We start from the raw sequence: 19,039 nt of genomic DNA, 5'->3' as shown, positions 1-19,039 counted from the left end.
ACACACACACACACACCAGCATATTGCCTATGACCGCCGTCAAGAAACCAGACCCCAACATGAAGGGTGAGCAGCTCACAGACAGACAGACAGACAGACAGACAGACAGACAGACAGACAGACAGACAGACAGACAGACAGACAGACAGACAGACAGACAGACAGACAGACAGACAGACAGACAGACAGACCCCAACATGAAGGGTGAGCAGCTCACACACACACACACACACATCAAATAAAGTTGAAAAAGACCCCCCAATAAAAAATCTTTTTTTAAAAAGAAAAAAAAGACTAGAGGATCGAAACGCTGCCATTTGTTTAGTATGTTTAGTAATCAAGTATACACTACCGGTCAAGAGTTTGGGGTCACTACACTTTCCTCCTACAATACTTCTTTCTGAGAGTTAAGCTTATTCCTTTTCAATTTCAGTTCTGGTATAAAATCAGTGTATAGAGTTATTGTTCTCTGAAATTAATGTATGCAATAAATAAGCTGATATTGGAAAAAGTAACTGTTGAGTGGATTTACTTGTATAGACAATGCATAGAATAGACCAAAATGTATCACTAACTTTTGACTAATCAAAGTGTACCTTTACTAAGGTAGTGTCTAGTCTGGTGTACTAATCAAAGTGTAGACTCCTTTGGCATTAATAGCCAGTTGCGGTTCTACAGATTCATTCCCGGGATGAGATGAGGTCCAGAATTGCCCATGAGCTCTATGAGCCCCATGCATGCAAAAGTTGATGTCTGCTCTTGTCAATCCATACAATGCCGGATGATATACACATCATTTGAAAGAGGAGAATCTACACTTTCCAACGATGTATGGCACTGGCTTGCACACTAAACCATCGCTGAGACAATGGATCGTGCATTCATAAGTAGGTTCATTCTGATGACTAGAAAACCATGCAGCTACTTTGACTTGAATTTGCGGACGAGGTGGCAACCCAACAAATGTCATACACCTACCATTGGAAAGGGCAGACACTGAGCTTTCCAATAGTTCCATGCATTCTCTGATAAACCAAAGAAATGTCTGTAGAAAAATGGTCTAGAACACGTATTTCTATGTAATAAATGGGTGAAAAAGCTTGGTTAGATTTCACTCTTCTGTCCAGTTTAACCAATTTTATGGGTAATTAAACCTTTTTTTCACCTGTGGCTGTTCAGTACTTTCCATTATTCCATTTCAAGATATTTAAAAGATGTTTGCGACTTGAGTTGCAAACAAATAACTGGAAAAATGAAGGTGACCCCAAACTTTTGAACGGCAGTGTATTTGTTTTTGGAGCTCATTGGAACCCAGTGTACTACAAACCACTCTTGACACTGTAAGCTAGTGCCCCCTACAGTTTGACTGGGCAAATGGTCCTCACAACACGTCATGTCATTTAGATGCATGCCAAACTCGTCGACACCCCACCCCATACAACCAATCCTCTCCCGTCCCGTCCCTATACATGGGTTCTAAATGTTTGTTTTCCCCTGACTGCGCGAAACTCTCTGCGCACAACTCGACCTCTGATTGTTGGAAACCGCTGTCGGTCAAAAAAATTGGCTCACGTGGTTGGCTGCCAGTGTCTTGCCCCTCCTCATAACATCTTGTTTACAAACACTGCGAACCCATGTATACCAGCCGCACCCCTACTGTTGACACCCTCTTATTAGCCAAGACTAGACACTTTAAAGGGGCTCCAGGTAGGATTAAAAGTTTTATTCATCAATCACTGTCTTGAGTCAGCCGATGTTTATCTGAATCATTAGTAAGTGAGCGATGACTCTTGCAACCACTTCCACGGTCCGAATGCAACTTTTTGACAGAGCGGTCGTGGGAAACACTTTTCATCCGAAAAATTGCTTTACATTACCGTATTCAGATTTGTGTGAAATGCTGGCATTCCGTGATGAAAAACATTCTCACACACAACAAGTTTATTTGAACAGCATTTTTTCATTACGGTGTAGATTTTGAGACGGGCATGCCACGGGCACCACGCAAACGACGCCATCCTACCTTTTGCCCCTTTAACTGCTGAGTGTGGTGGTGTGGTGAGACTCAATGCCACCCATTGCATGATCTACTTCTCCCATCTTCATTACTGCACTGCAAAAACCGGTCCAACCAGATATAATTAGTATGCGCTGAGGTTTCGCGGGGAATGAAATGGCCCAAAGCAAGTGGATTGTATGTACATAACCGGGTAAAATATTATGTGTCTTTTTAATTTTTTTATTATTATTATATTTTTTTCCGTTGAAACTTCAAACCTCAATTCCCTTCTGTTGCACCTAAAATTTTCTCTTAGGTCCTTTTAAACCTAAATCCTCTTTTTGCTCTTCTCTCCTTGCTTGTTTGTCTAGGTGCGGCGGCTAACGAGGGAGTGCTGGCTAACTTCTTCAACAGCCTGCTGAGCAAGAAGACGGGCTCCCCCGGGGCCCCGGGCTCCCCAGGAACGCCAGGGGGCCCCAACTCCCCCGCCTCCGCCAAGAAGACAGGTACGACCTGACTCACACACAATCTCACACACACAATCTCACACAATCTCACACACACACAGACACACACAGACACACACAGACACACAGAAACACACACACACACACACACACACACGCACTCACACCAAGGGTCCCCAACACACCCCCACCCCATCACACCCACCTCTGCCAAGAAAACTGTTACTACACACACACACACACACACACACACACACACACACACACACACACACACACACACACCATCTCTGTTCTTGTTGGAGCCTGCTGTTTTGTTGAGGTTTACTCCAGAGGCAGACGGGACGAGAAGAAAGGAAGCAATGGAGAACTGTGATGGCGGAGTGGAGGAGAAGAGAGTCCTCCTCCTCCTCCTTTCCTCCTCCAGCAGCTCAGGAAACTTGGGTGAACGCCGACCGAGCATGAAACTCCACCCCTCTCCATCTCCATAGCGATGCGTCACTGTGCGACTGACATCACGGCCCCCAATCCTCTAAACTCACCATGCTGTGTATGGCATCACCACTTGGTGTATGACATCACAGCCCCATCCTGTGTTTGACATCACAGCCCCATCCTGTGTATGACATCACTGCCTCAATACTCTAACCTCATCATGCTGCGTATGACGTCTCAGCCCCATGCTCTAACCGCAAAACATGTTGCTTATACCATCATCGCTAAACAACTTCCCTCTACCCTACCAGCATACAGTACACGCACATGCTCTCAGTGCTTTAAAAAAAATACTTTACAGTATTGCAGTGCTGTGGAGTTAAGTAGATAATTAAATCTTCATTGCCACACAGTGCTGTCATTTTTGGTGGCCAAGTCCAAAGAAAAGCCTTTTGATATTGTTCTACGCTCTGTGTCCTGGCTGTAAATTAGTCGTCAAGTCAAAGTTTATTTGTAATGCACTTTTTACGCAACAAAAGCAGCTGACCAAAGTGCTAACAGGGAAAGGCCTAAGTAAAAAAGACTTGAAACAACATGAAACAACACAGACAAAAGACTTGGACACCCATTAAACACACAAAAAACAAAAAGCACACGCATTAGTGGGATACGGTGTAAAATAGATGGTGGTAGTTTCACAACGCCTGCAGAGTGCAATGCCAGGTGGAACCTGAGCACAGAGTGGAAGAGCAGACTCCGGTTTCACGAATACACACTGCAGCCAACAGCGTTCACATAGAAGCACAGTGCATAGCCCCGAACTAGACACCCACACAGTGCATAGCCCTGAACTAGACAGTAGAGAATGAGTGCATAGTATTGAACTAGACTGTAGAGACACAGTGCATACAAGTTGTGCATAGGTCTGTCTATGAAGTATTTACTCTATCCAAAGATTTTAGTTGTAGGCAACTGGACAGACTCCAAGAACAAGTTGAGGGATGGAACGTCGCTCAAGCTCCAAGACCAGTTGCTGAACTGAGCAAACCGGGCTTTGTTGTATGAATGTATGAATGGGATGAATGCTTACAACTAGACATAGCATGATCTGGATGTAGTGTCACAAACGCATATTTACTATAGCTCTGAGGAGTCCTCGTCTTCATGGCGTTCCACTTCGGCACTGCAACTTCATCATGACCTTGCTCCTTAAAGGTGGGGTTGCAGGTTAACCATTTTCAGAAAATGTACTATGACATCACGTTTGGGGTTCTGCAGGCTCTATGCAGAGTCTATGTAGAACCTTAGAATCCTGGGGGAGTTCCCCCAACGTGATGTCATACCTGCAACCCCACATTTAAACATAATGTTGACCATCAGTTGAAAGGCATGCAGTCCTTGTCCAGTCAGATGCCACCAAATGCCCAACTCTGCTAACTAACACAACTGAAAGTGAAAGTGAAAGCCCATTGGGAAACTCCAACTCCCATTGTCATTATGACACAGCACTCCACAGCACACAAGTGAACACTGCCCACTGCACACAACGAAATTGCATTTATGCCTCACCCGTGCAAGGGGGCAGCCCTCAGTGGCGCCCCATGGGGAGCAGTGCGGTGGGACGGTACCATGCTCAGGGTACCTCAGTCATGGAGGAGGATGGGGGACAACTGCTATATCTGCATGAATACTGCTGCCCACACCATCTGTCTAGCATGGAGCCTCACCGCACGCACACGCACACACACACACACACACACACACACGCACACGCACACGCACACGCACACGCACACGCACACGCACACACACACACACACACGCACACACACTATGTCTTGTCCGCCACAGAGGCTACAGGAGATTACTTCCTGTGTTTGTCTTCTCCTCTTTTCTGAAGGGCAGAAGCCAGTTTTGACTGACGTCCAGGCCGAGTTGGACCGCATGACGCGCAAGCCCGACGCCATGGCAACGGACAATAGCAGCCCCCCCGCGGAGAACGAGGCCTGACCTGAAGCGACCCGACCAACGACCCAACAACACGACTGCGCTTACAACGACCCAACACGACCCGACCAACAACCCAACACGACTGCGCTTACAACACCGACCAACCAACCAACTCAACCCAACCAACCCAACATCCCAACCAAACACAAATACCTGGAGACACAAACAAACAAGACAAACCAATCAAAATATAAGAGAATTATTTTAGTGTTCTAGACGGCCTGTCACACACACACACACACACACACTTACTGACATGCATATGAGAAACAAAAAAAAGACAAACTAAATCCCCCAAAGTGTATGTCCAGTTTTGCAGCAGAGCATCTGCTCCGGGCGGATTAGTGGGCTGATCCAATATGTTGATAAGGAAGAGAGGATGGGAGACTTGAGGGGAAAGATAGGAGGGAGTGAGGGAGCGACTTCTTATCAAAGTTATCAACGAGGCTTATCCGGTCCGGAGGTCATCCTTATTTCATCAATCCTAAATTCCTCCTCCCCTCCTGTAATTTTATACTTTTTTGACCCTTTTGTTTTTGAGGTTTGGAATATGAGAAGCTGAGAGATGGGGAGGGGAAGAGGGGAAATGAATCCATTCATAGGCAGGGAAACCAAATCCTGTAGTCACTGGAGCTCTTTGCCAGGGGATGGAGGGATGTAGAGAGAGAGGGATGGATGGATGGAGGGATGGATGGAGGGGAAGTAGTTTGTGCTCGCCTCTTTTGTCCTCCCCTCCCTTCTCCTGTTTCCTTTGTATCTGATGCCACCCAGCCCAGCAGCAGCTGTGAATGCCCACCACACCACACCACAACACAACACAGCACAGTCCGGCCCAGCCCAGCAAAGCCTAGAACTATCCCAACCTAACCTAACCTTGTCCCAGGCATCAGGGCTGCTTAGCCCAGTCCAGCCCAGTGTACACCACACTTTCAGCACAGCACAGCTCAGCCCACCCCAGAACACCCCCTCTCCCAGAGTCCTCTATACCCCAACACACACACACACACACACACACACACACACACACACACACACACACACACACACACACACACACACACACACACACACACACACACACACACAAGGTACATAGTATATATGAAGTCAGATGATCTATTAATACTGTTTGTATTTATAAAGACATGTTTGGTTTGTTTTGTCCCCCTCCCCCCTGTCATGTTCGGTTTCTCTCCTAAATGGTTAAATTTGGTCTGGATCAGACGGGCAGGTGTTGAGCTTTAGCATATTTAAATCCATTGATGTTAAGACACTAACTGACATGGCCACACTCCCATTGGCTAGTAGTCCCGAGAGCCTTCCTGTGTCAGGGCCAATAGCGAGAGCGCTTACCTGTGTCAGGGCCAATAATGCGCCACCACTGCAGACCCTGTAAATATTACTGCAAAAAACAAAAGAAAAAGAAAAAAAAAGAATGGAAAGAAAAGTACGCAAATATTTGCTATATGAGCTCTTTTTTTGTTTGTTTGATTTTTGTACAAAGCAATTGCAATTATTTTAGCGAAATTATGAAGAAGAAACTTCAGAATGAAATGAAAGTTAAGGTGTGAATTGGGACGCTATAGCACGTACGGTTGGCTGAGCTCGACAGAAGCTTCCTCTGCGACGCCACAGCCGCGGCAGGTGTGTCGTATCGTTAAAATATGTGTATTGGAGCGGAGACGGCAAGACAGGACGGCATCTTTTTTTTCCTTCAAAACGAAACAAATAAAGCCTACAACTAACTCCCCAAGTGCCTGGCACATTGCCCCCTGGCTGTGTCCTATAGCAGAGGTGCTGGGCTAGCGGAGAGGGCTTGCACTGTAGAACAAGACAGTAATGGGGTTCTCTTGTCGTTTTGGTCCACATTGGCTTCCAGTTAATTTATTTTTTTTCGTTTTCATTTGTTTTGTATTACCTTAACGTCTGTGGTCATTTGCTTAATTAAGAGGTTTTTCTTTTCTTTGTTTTTTTTTGCTTCCATTGGTAACGTACAGTACAGTAGGTGAGCAATAGGGAGCATGCCTTCTTGTTTTTCTTTTTCGTTTTCTTGTCGTTTTCAACTAGTTGATAATTAGAGGAGTGTGGCAAATCGGGGCTGTGAATTGCACCAGCGTTACAAACAGCTATAGAACCAACCTGTGTGTCCAAGGCAAATACCCACCCACCTGTGTGTGTGTGTGTGTCTCCACCTACTTGCTAAATGTCGAGATGTTTTCAGGCGAGGCCACGAGGAGAGGAGAGGAGGGTGCATCTCTGTTAGCTGTTTTTTGTTTGTTTTTTTGTTTTGTTTTTTGAAAGAAGTGGCTCTCTCTTCATCCACGAATGAAACGAAATGAAAGATGACATGTTATTGTGCTCTTTTACTCAAATCAAAATGTTGCTTTTATATGCATATATAAATATATATTCATGTTTATCTAAACATCGCTGTTATTGCAGTTTGTGTTGAACAGAAGACATTCCCGGCTCTACACCACATATAGATGTAGTATAGTACTGTAGATATAGCTGTGTGTTCCCATCTGAAGACTGCTCTTGACTGCAGTGCAGTGTCCTATTCTGCCTTGTGTGGCCCGCGTGTGTGTGTGTGTCCTTGTGTGTGTGTCCTTGTGTGTATGTCCTCTCTCTCTTTCTCTCTCTCTCTTTCTCTCTCTCTCTCTCTCTCTCTCTCTCTCTCTCTCTCTCGTGTGGCTGTTGCTGTGTCTGTGTGTCTGGTTGATCCTCCATGCCTTTGCCTTGGGTGTAGTAGTCTCCGCCTGCTCCCCCCCCCCCCCTTCTCTGTCTGGACTCAGGGTACGGCCTTAACCTAGAGCCTCTGTTGCATGCTCTTCTTTACCCTACGACACACTCTCATCTCTACCCTACACCCCTCTCTCATCTCTACCCTACACCCCACTCTCATCTCTACCCTACACCCCACTCTCATCTCTACCCTACACCCCACTCTCATCCACACCCCAAACCCCACTCTCATCCACACCCCAAACCCCACTCTCACCTCTACCCTACGACACACTCTTCTCTACCCTACACCCCACTGTCACTTTTACCCTATGGCCCACTGTTATCAATGCCCTATGCCATCTGCTATGCCCTCTGACTTTTACACCGTGCAGCTACGCCTGTGTCCCCTGTGCCATGCCGCCACTTTTGTGCCCCCTGCCCTATGCCCTATGCCTTCAGTCTTTCTGCATCATGCCACTACTGTATCCCCTGCCCCGTGTCCTTGGCCCTATGACCTATGCCCCATGCTGACCTATGACCTATGCCCTATGCCTTCCGTTTTTCCGCATCATGCCACTACTGTATCCCCCTGTCCTATGCCCTTTGCCCTATGATCTATGACCTATGCCCTATGCCCCCTGCTCTATGCCCCCTGCCCCATGCTCTATGCCCCATGCTCCCCTATGACCTATGCCCTATGCCCTATGCCTTCAGTTTTTCTGCATCATGCCACTACTGTATCCTCCTGCCCTATGCCCTTTGCCCTATGACCTATGAAATATGCCTTCAGCTGGTGTTCAGCAGCTTCCACATCATGGCTGTGCTCTTCTCTTCTCTCCTCTCCTCTCCTCCTGTCTAGTGTGAAGCCAGACGCCACTCCATTTCTAACCGCACGCTCACTGCAGAACAGCAAGCATAACTTGCCCCTGCCATATGTGTTGGGCGTGTTTTGGTATAACGCGTTGACAGACACCAGTCTTATCCTCCTCTGCTATGTCCTGTTCATTCGAACAGTCTCCCGTGTTAAATTCCTCCTTCACCACTCCGCTTGCCTTTTTGTTCAAGATTTGCACTGTAACCTGACAGTGCAGCTACAGTGTGTCGCTTCTTAAGTAGGACAACCACTCGGACAGAAAAACGAAACCTCTGAGAATTTGGAACCAAAGACATTGATCCCCACGCCTGTCGTAGAGTGCCTGTAGCACCTGTGTAGCGTAGCGTCCCGTCAGCCTCCTGCAGTACCTTTAGTCTGCATCTCTAGGACAACCCTGGCATTCCGAAATGGAGTGTGTGCCTCCCTCCGGGGGTGCTCTGGAACTTAACTCCGTCTCGGGAGCCTTGGGGTTCCGTTCTGTGTCGTTTGAGCTCTTTTTCTATTGGGAGAAAGCGACCAAAACCACACAATGTGCAGTGTCTACTACTTTTGTTTTTTTTTTCTGCCCCCCACTTTTTTCTCCTGAAAACGGAATAATCAGTAGGTAGAAAGGTAATTTCAGAAAATGAGTACAGTCAAGGTAGAATTTCACCTGGGCTCTATTCCTTTCTTTTCTGTTGTAATCCAGTTGTACTGTTGTGATCCAGTCACAATGCGATGCGATGCATTTAGCAGTCCTGACCTGCACCATGTGCCCGTGTGCCATTCTCTCTGATTGTCAAGCACAACAACACTGTAACATTTGGACTGTGTGCTTTCATGTTGGTTTCAATGCACCTGATTTGGCCAGAGTCTTATCAGCCCCTCCATTCAGCTACGTACAGAGTTGAATGCCAGTGAAATGCCGGAAAAAAACACCCTGCTGTTTGCTCTTTGGTAATCTATTGATGAAATAAAAATCAAATGCACTTCACACTTCACATTTTTAATTATTATTTCTTTGTGTTTGCCATGTAAAAACAGGTGTCCATGGTTGAGGGGGTGTACTACGCGTCTTAAATGTGTTTCTGAAATGCAGCACTGTTTGCTCTCCAATGTTGTGGTGAAAGTTGCTTCGCTGGTAAGGGTAAGGGATGGTCTTCAAAATGAAAATCTCATTTCTATGTGACGTTGCAACCGTACTTGGCTTAGGCCGCCCTCCCCATCGCCCCTTTCAAGATGCATCCTCAGTTGTCCCAAGAGCCCCGTCCTATGTCGCAGGCTCCGTTTACAAGCCAGATTCCAGCACAAATATAAACACAGTTTCTGATTTCATCGTGCATCACTCCACTTAGTTCATGCAAACCAAATATGTGAGGGCTAGTTTTGGCTCCACGGGACCCTAGTGGTGCGCTGTGTACAGTAGTGCGCTACCAGTGCTCCTTGTGGGAGAAACCCATTTGGGGCTTCACAGGAGACCAACCTGGGGAGCATGCCGAGAACCTGGCTGAGCTGTAATCCATCCTGTAATGCTACATGCTACACGGATCCATTGACTTTCACTAGCTTAGCGACATGCTCCCTCTTTTAACTTGTCTTAAAGCAAGACAACGGCTCACATAAAAAATAAGACACTTTACCACCTTTATAAACTCTGGCCAACGAGTTTAACTGTATTAAGCCCTAAAATAGTGGCATATCCGTTTAAGTGATAAACAAGGATTCTAGGCCCCTCTATTAGATGATTTACCACCACCCCAAGGTTTACTTAACCTGGTTTACTAATGAGTCAGGTTCTTGGATTACTCCCCTGGTTCAGTAGTAAACCAGGTTAAGTTAACCTTGTGGTAGGGGTAAGTCATCTAATAGAAGAGCATGGAGTCCTCATTTTCTTAATTAAAAGATGCCTGCAGATCAGTCTATTAGCTGTCTTCCTGTAGGATAAGCCTGGTTTATCACTTAACCATGTTCTTAGTATACCCCACAGGTCAAATTAACCTGGAGGTAGTGGCAGAGCCGGATTAGAGCAGGTTTACCACTTCATGCAGGTTAATTTAGCCAGGTTTATCACTGAACCATGTTCTTGGAATACCCCACTACAGAGCACTTAAAAGGACTTGTGGGAGTAAAAAAAAACCCAAGGGGTTTCTTGATGCCACCAGAAACTTTCTCATGCGCACCCGATACTTTCTTGTGCTCACCAGATACTTTTTCGTGCCCACCAGAAACGTTCTCGTGCACACACGAAACTTTTTCAATTTCTGGTCCCCACTCGAAAGTTTCTGGTAGGCACAAGAGTTTCTGGTGCGCACAAGAAACACTTAGGTATTTTTTTTTACTCTCGCATGTCATTTTAAGGGTTTAGTACTCCCCTGACATGTGACAAGTCAAAACAATAAGACGCTGGCGGCGGCCATCTCTTCACCCCTGCTTGAGTTTATTTTCAGTGACACGCATGGCAGCCATGCCTCAGCCTCAGCCTTGCTCTTACTGTGTTCGCCTACTGGTCTCGTGCGGTGCGGTGCGGTGCGGACCCCTACTGGTTAGTGAATAGACTTCTCTGCTCATACAGTGCAGTATGCATTCACCCCCAGTTTCCACTGGCAAGGTATACAGTATATAGGAGAAGACAAAGGCTTTCGCTTCCGATCCTTTTATATATGGGATTAAAAGTACTTTTTTAAACCACAAGATGACTGGATGTGTATGTACGAGTGAGTCAGTGCGTGTGTGTGTGAATGTGAATGTGTGTATTGTCCTACACACCTGCTTAAGTGTGGTCTGTATGTCTGTATGGCTTAACCTGATGTGGTTATATGTGGGAGGGAACGCTTCTAGTGGCGGTGAGACCTGTCTGTCTTATGAGATCTAATGAGACCTGTCTGTCTTAGTCCAATGGCTTCAATAAAGGACGAATCCAAACCAGTGGATTACCCCTGACACCATCTCTCTGTCTTCAATGTGTGGTCCTCCTTGTGCATGAGTGTGCCAGTAGTGATGTGGCAGCTATCGTTGCCAACTGTCTGTGGAAAATATAGGAGACACTTTAGTGCAGGGGTGGGGAACCTTTCTCATTCGAGGGGCCACTTCAAATTCCTCCGAGCGCCGTACTCTGAACACAAACCAGGATTTCCCCCTGCACTTAAGGCCTGTTATTGAAGGCAATCACATTAAAAACAGACTCCACCTTCTTTAGGTCCCCTGAATATAACATCATTGTAATCTAAATGTAATTTCTAAGATTCATTTTATCAAATATGTCATACTTGGTGTGAAGATTCATAATAACATTGACATTTTATCGGGGGCTGGATAAGATGACCTCAAGGGCTGCAAATGGCCCTCGAAACATAGGTTCCCCACCCCTGCTTTAGTGTCATGGGGGATGTGGTGTCCCCACATTCCTCTTGGGACTTTAACCAATATAAGTTGTTTTGGATAAAGGCTAAGCTAAGTGTAATGCGATGTAATGGGTGCATCCCAATATGTGTCCTTGCCTCCTCCACTTGTGCTTGTCTCCTCGTCCTGCCTCCTGGCCCCTCCTCCGTGGAGAAAACGATAAAGTTTCCCAGCTGTCAGCCTCGCCACAACAACTTTTGAGGGACTGTTTTTCATTCACCATCCCAATTGCAAATGAGAAAAAGACTTAACAATTGAGCTTTTGCAAGATATTGAAATATAATGCTGTTGTCAGTGATGTCATCATGACAAGAAGCAAGTGGAGGAGGCAAGGTCACATATTGGGATGCACCCAATGTGTTGAAACTAGCAAGAGATACTTGCTGGGAACCGAGGGTAGATATGTCAGAAATTATGGTTAGTAACATAATGGTCTGTATTATTATATCTGTAATACAATTTTCCTGTGAAGATATTGAATAAAAAATCATTGTATCGTATCATGGTGCGTGGGAATCTTGGATAAAGAAGTGAGTGCTGTTAGATGACGCCGATGGGGGATAAGGGTTGGCCAAGTGTATTTAGGGGGGACATTTAATGACAGAACAAGTAAACATTCTATTTTTTCATTATATTTTAGATATTTTGAATATAAATGAATATTGACCATTGACTGTTTAGTACAGAGGTGGGGAACCGTTTTCATTCAGGGGGCCACTTCAAATTCCACCAAGGGCCTTTAAAGTCCTCCTAGGGCCGTACTATGAACACAAACCAGGATTTCCCCCTGCACTATAGGCCTAGATTGAAGGGAGCCACCTTTAAAATACACCTTAACTTCTCGAAGTCCCCTGAATATAACTTACTTACTTTACTTAACCCCATCACGCCATTCGGCGCATAGGGCAGCAACAAAGTCTCTCCACTTCGATCTGTCGGTAGCCAACTTCTCGATGGTCCCCCAGCTCTGATGGTACTGCTGGAGCTCCTTCTCGATGGTCCGTCGCCATGTCATTTTTGGCCTCCCTTTCTTCCTTTTGCCTTCTGGGGTCCAGTGTAGTGCGACTCTTGGAATTGCGTTGGGTTCCATTCTGATTACATGGCCGATCCAGGTCCATATGAATATAACTTAATTGTATTGCAAATATATCTATTTCTTAGATTCCTTTACAAAATGTCATATTTCATGTGAATCTGCATAACATTGAAATTATATCGGGGGGCTGATAAAAAGGCCTAAAAGGCTGTCAACGGTCCTCAAGACAAAGGTTCCCCACCCCTGGTTTAGTACAAGGACACCACAGGGGTCGTGGCCCACCCTGGCCCCTCTTCTTGAGTCGTCTATGATCAGAACTCAACCAGGTCACTGTACCACTGTCTTTGTGCAACCCCTAAAATTGTACACATGTCTAAGAGGTTTTCCATGATGCAATTGCCATTCCAAACGGCTTTGACACTGCAATGGTGCCTTATATCAAAAAAATAGGTGAGTTGATCAAAAATGGCTTTGATGGTAGGAAACAACACAGCGTCAGTAGAGGGCAGCATTTCACTTTCAGCGGATCAACCATTCAAAACAACCAAATGAAGGCAAAATAAGAAGAGGGACAACCTTATGTTGACTAGCTGAACCTTGTGATGTGCACTTTTTAACACGTTGTGCACTTTTGGGGATGTGCAGCCTTGTGCGTCATGTTGTGCGTCATAAGTTTATACATATGTTTACACAACAGCCTATGCTTTTGAAATACAGCACTTTTTTTGGCATAGGCTTTGCTTTCATTTTCCCCAATATCATCAACTTGATGTAGCCTAGGCCTATGTTGCACATAATAGATTCAGATAATGGGCCAAGGCGTGTCTAATGGCAAGTGTACATGTTGGGGTTCCTGCATTTTTGAATGCCAATTGTTTATGAATAATTGTTAAGGGGGGGTAAACCATGTTGCTTTGTGTGCGTAAAGAGGAGGCATATGTGCTTTGTGCATGATGATTGAAATTCGAAGCTGCGGGTCTAGGTCTACCTACCCAAGCATCAATGCACACCTGCGTTTCACGTCACCATAGTGACTGGTGTAGATGTCTGGTCTGGGGCACAAACCGATTCCTATTCGTAAGCAGCTTCTGCAAGCCAGCATGTTGGCTATCCGACCCGTTGTGCTTGCTCTGCTGAGTGTGCAGTGCTTTACCACTGCCGGATGAAAATACTCAGATTCCAAGAACCATCTGTTGGATTCAGATCTGTTTGGCCGTATGGATGAGGTGGGCTGTGGCTTCGCTGTGGAGCCTGTGTGTGTTTGCTGCGTGAACATTGTTCGGCTTTTCAAGCCTTTTCACCTACAGGAATGGCCAGTTTCGAGGGCGGAGACTAGCAAACAACCACAACATTGTGTTTTACATCTCTCGGACGCTAACATGGCCCGATGAAGTCATTACAAGTCTTACTGTCTCGTTTTGGATTTTGTTTCTGCTTTTGCATGGAGGGAAAGCGCACAACGACGAACCATGGAAATGACCGCTTGCCAACTCCCTAACATGAATAGGTGCTGAGGACTCTACAGAACAAACCAAAATCATTCCATCCTATCCTGGCGAACCTCGTTGCGCGCTGTCTTCGTGCTATCCACGCCTGCGAAAACTATATTTGATGTCGTGATAGAGTATCGAGCATTTGCTTAAACCGCCTTCTGCAAAGATATCTTAGCCCAGTTTTATGTAGTTACTGTATCCTGTTGTAGCATACATTCCAGTGGCTGTTTCGCGTAGCCTGTAGCTTACAGCGACCGTTTCGACATTGCAAACTGTATCGAACTTAGTGGCCCGATTTTCCTTTTGGGAACGAAACAATCCCTCTCCAGTGGAACTTTGTATACATGCTTGGAGTTCGTAGTGGCTTAGGAGACACAAAAGGCAAACATGAGGAATGCTGAGGAGACGGACGGGTTTGATGGCGAGGCCTCCAACACGTCCATGATCTCGGGAGCAAGCAGCCCGTACCAGCCAACTACAGAGCCCGTACACGCCAGAAATGTACTGGGAGGCATCAGGTGTGACATAGAGTACCTGAGGTCGCCCTTCGGCATTTTAAAAATCATCGAAGTGGTAAGTTTCGTGCACCTGGCTTCTCACAGCCAGCTTTGGAAAGGTGTCCACGGAGAAGTGTGCATTTTGAACTTTTCGAACGCGCACGCGAATAACTTTTTGTCACTTAGTTTGGTTTGCAAATATTATGTATAGTATAGGCCTGTGGTTTATGCACATTTATAACGTTCACGGTATAACATTGTTATTATGCAGGAACTTTGGTGTTATGCCTGTGAAGTTGTTCAAAAACGAATCGAAGGGGAACGTTTTCCGTGCAGGAACAACGCCAAACGTCGAAGACGCAATGTTGTGGAAATAAATTTAGTTTTTTTCAATTGGCTACCCACGGATGTGACACAAACGTAGGCATACTGTTGGTAATCCAAATTGGACAAAGTGGGAGATATTCTTCCATCTTTGGAATGTCAAGCCACCTCCCTGTTCTTCTCTCTATAAAAGTTTGGCCAGTGCAGACAGTGGTAGAACTGTCCCTCGCATTAAACAGTGCATGAAATCAAGATGCGATCCCTTTGGTCACTGCCAATAGGCGTAACAATCTCTGGAATGCAACAGTTGAATAGCAGGGTTTTGTCCCTGTGTGTGTGTGTGTGTGTGTGTGTGTGTGTGTGTGTGTGTGTGTGTGTGTGTGTGTGTGTGTGTGAGAGAGAGAGAGAGAGTGCGTGTGCGCAAACGATACAGATTAAGAAGATCTGTAGCCTATGGATTCACCACATATAGTCCACACGTAGGCCTACCATGGTATAGATACGCTCTAATAAGACTGTGCTGGCTGCCAAGCTATAGGCCCAGTTGAGAAGCGCTGGGTAAATATTAGGCACTGTATTGTCCCTGTAGGAAATTAGCCCCTTTGCGCAGAGCATAACCTTACTGTCTCCAATGATAATGCTTTTGTCTTGATCAGTTACTTAAGACTTCCGGGAATGTCATACTACTGGGTCTTTCTCAAAGCCTAGGCCAGTGTCCTTCCAAGTGTATCAGCCTAATTAGTCACGCCCAGTGATTGGATACCCTTTATTAGTCACACCCAGTCATTGGATATTCTGTAGAGTTCACCAAAAAGTATCCAATCACTGGGCGTGACCAATTAGGCTGATACACTTGGAAGGACACTGGCCTAGGCTTTGAGAAAGACCCAATGTTGTTATAATGCAGTTGAGTGTTTTCAGCAAAGAGTTACATTAACTTAATGGGCCTGTCTGTGGGACCATCCACACTAAGAGCATGCTGACAGGTTTGTGTTGTAGGCTATCCCTTCTGGTGTCTGCACCCAACTATAGATGGATGCACATGTTCTGATATGGCTGTTTTGGTTGCCAAGACACAGACCTAGATGCATAGGCCTATATTATGTTCTCTTATACAGACTGTGATTGTTGGCATCCATTGTCGTCTTATAATGCTCCATTAATTATCTGGATGATTCAAGTGGACCCAACTGTTATATAAGTGCACACATTCTCACAGGCTATATGTTAGTGTGTGCACACATTGTGTAGTTGTGTATGTTCTGATGAGGTTGTTTAGGCTCCCTCTATACTGGCCTTGATGCATGCAGTATGTTATTCTCTGATATCAGGGTTTCCCGCAGCACTTTATTGCTAAGGCGGCCACCTTGTCAAGAAACACCGACCACCTTGACTAGATCCACTGAAAAGATATATTATGTAACATATTTCGTTTTGTGTATGTCATTTCTAAAGTTGCTGAGCCAAAAAATATATACTTTTAGGACCCCAGGAAGACTAGTGGACTGCTATGGCATAAGCTAATGGGCATCCTTTAATAAAATAAATAAATAAAATAAATAAATTAAATAAATAACGGCCCACCACATTGACTATCAAAAAATCTGGGGGAAACACTGGATATGGTTTTGTGTTGGTGTCTGTAGCTGCGTTGTTGTGCTGCGATGTTCTGATGAGGTTGTTTCGGCTGCCACTATACAGGCCTTGATGCATATAGTACTGTATGTTCTCCTCTGTTATGGTTTTGTGTTGGTGTCTGTAGCTGCGTACCGGTATGCTCTGATCAGGTTGTTTTGGCTGCCACATATGTTCTCCTCTGTTATGGTTTTGTGTTGGTGTCCGTTGGCATCTCGTAATGCCCCCCTAATCATCTAGATTATGCTGATAATGCAGAGCTGCTAATCCCCTCCACAGGTCTATAGGCTACTACTCACACAAATTAGCCCACTCCTGCACAGGGACGGATTAAGATGGCCTAGGGCCCTTAGGCTACTACAGGTTGCTTTGGGCCCGCCAGAAGACAAATTTCATGACAAATGTACATAGACCGTGTCACAATGACAATTACAAGATTGAAATTAAGGATTACATCTCTTCCAACTGCACTCAACATACCACATAGTTTTTCAATATTGCATCCTTTTACAATTACTTTTGGCCAATCAGAGGCCCCCTGGCTGGTGGGGGCCCCTAGGCTGCAGCCATATCTAAACCTGTGAGTTAACCCAGCCCTGTGCTTGCACCATTGCATCTTGGGAGGAAGGGGCAGCCATTGGGGTCCATTCCAATATGCAGACTCCCGTCCTCCAGTTGTACTTGTGGCCTCGCTTTTTGCTGACGCCCCGCCACCGTGGAGAAAACAATAAAGTTTACCCGCTGTCAGCCTAGCCACAACAACGTTTGGGGGACTGTTCTTCATTCACCATCCCGATTGCCAATCAGAATATGACATCAGAACTGCGCTTTTGCAAGGCATTGAACTAATTTTCTTTCGTCAGTGACGTCATCACGAGGTCACAAGCAGACAAGTGAGTAAGCAGTGTTTCCCACAGAAATTTTGGAAACTATGGGGGCAGCCAGGATTTTTTGGGGGGGGGGGGGGGGCGGGGGGGCTCTTTTCACGCGGGCCTTTTTAAAAAAAAAAAAAAAAAGAAAGAAAAAGCAGTACAGTGATCATTTCTGTTTACAACAGTTTCATTCATTCGTCCCTCATGCAGGGGTCTATGTCATGAAAAAAAAAATAGGAGCAGAGATGAGAATTTAACAGTACTGTGAAATTGTTAACGCATAGACAAAAAGGGTCTAAGAGGATAGGCTATGCCTTTTCCCCACACACACACAGGCGTACACATTCTACATGAGGGGTGCTGGTCACAGGGCCAGTTTTTCAAAAATCCTCCCATTAAAAGGGCTGAACAACATATTACACATTTATGTCTATATTCACATTCATTTCTATGAGCCCGATGTCTCCTCTGCCGTGTCAATGAAGGCCTGTCACCTAACTCATTACAAATGTTAAGCAAAGCCTGGGGAGTGTTAGTAAACTTATCCCAACTGTCCCTTCTCTAAATGTTTTTTTTAATTGCTCCCAAACCCAAGTTAACTACAACAGCTTGACTAGGCTTTTGATCCCTCGGTCTTTCAAGCACTTGTAGTTTTCTCTATAGGATGGATATACTCCAGGAGGAAAATGCGAAGGAAATCGTAATTCAAATCGTTTTTAACAAAAACGGAAATCGTAAAAAAAATTAAAAAAAAGTAAAAAAAAATTTTTTTTTTTTTTTTACATTTTCGGAAACTATGGCGGCCAATTTTAAACTATGGCGGGCCGCCATAGTTTCCTCAATGTATGGGAAACACTGGTAAGGGAGAACGGGGGTCCGCATATTGGAATCCACCCATTGTCTCTTTACACCACCACACAAAGCACAGCCTGTTAAAAGTAGGCAACCTATTTTAAGATCAGTTTAGATTGCCTCAGTAAACCTCTTGTAATTATGTATTGCTCTCATGAGAGTTGCGTTGTGTTCCTCCAATACCAACCGTTTAGCCTTGCCCTCTACTCACACAAGGCAACCCCAGTCCAAACGATTTTCTGTCATTGTTTCTCAATGGTGGAATGAGCTACCAGTTGCTACAAGAGCAGGGTCATCCCTCTCAACCTTCAAGAAGCTAGTGAAGACTTACCTCTTCCGAGAAAGCTTCCCTGCCTAACATTCTAAAATAACTAATTCTACTCACCTTGTAGCCTTTAGTTTTTAGTCTCTTTCCTTAATCTTCGTCTCTGAGGTCTTTC

At 45.3% G+C, this 19,039-nt stretch overlaps 2 protein-coding genes across 3 annotated transcripts in view; both read left to right on the top strand.

Moving 5' to 3' along the window:
- The window catches only part of dync1li2 (dynein, cytoplasmic 1, light intermediate chain 2), a 43,906-nt gene extending 34,351 nt beyond the window's left edge, over window positions 1-9,555 (top strand). The window contains exons 12-13 of one of the 2 annotated variants that reach the window (XM_063188312.1): window positions 2,371-2,505; window positions 4,802-9,555. In XM_063188312.1, the coding sequence (XP_063044382.1) occupies window positions 2,371-2,505; window positions 4,802-4,911 (245 nt within the window). In that variant the 3' untranslated portion in view covers window positions 4,912-9,555. The remainder of the gene's footprint in view (window positions 1-2,370; window positions 2,506-4,801) is intronic. The other variant, XM_063188313.1, reaches the window with a different exon arrangement.
- A 4,447-nt stretch (window positions 9,556-14,002) lies between these two features.
- cmtm4 (CKLF-like MARVEL transmembrane domain containing 4) overlaps window positions 14,003-19,039 on the top strand; it is a 63,926-nt gene continuing 58,889 nt past the window's right edge. Inside the window, exon 1 of the mRNA XM_063187705.1 lies at window positions 14,003-14,992. Within this exon, the coding sequence (XP_063043775.1) occupies window positions 14,807-14,992 (186 nt within the window). The 5' untranslated portion in view covers window positions 14,003-14,806. The remainder of the gene's footprint in view (window positions 14,993-19,039) is intronic.

Source organism: Engraulis encrasicolus, chromosome 22 (assembly GCF_034702125.1).
Source record: "Engraulis encrasicolus isolate BLACKSEA-1 chromosome 22, IST_EnEncr_1.0, whole genome shotgun sequence".
Lineage (NCBI taxonomy): Eukaryota > Metazoa > Chordata > Actinopteri > Clupeiformes > Engraulidae > Engraulis > Engraulis encrasicolus.
The sequence above is the reverse complement of the archived record's forward strand: the minus strand, read 5'-3'. Positions and strand labels throughout refer to the sequence as shown.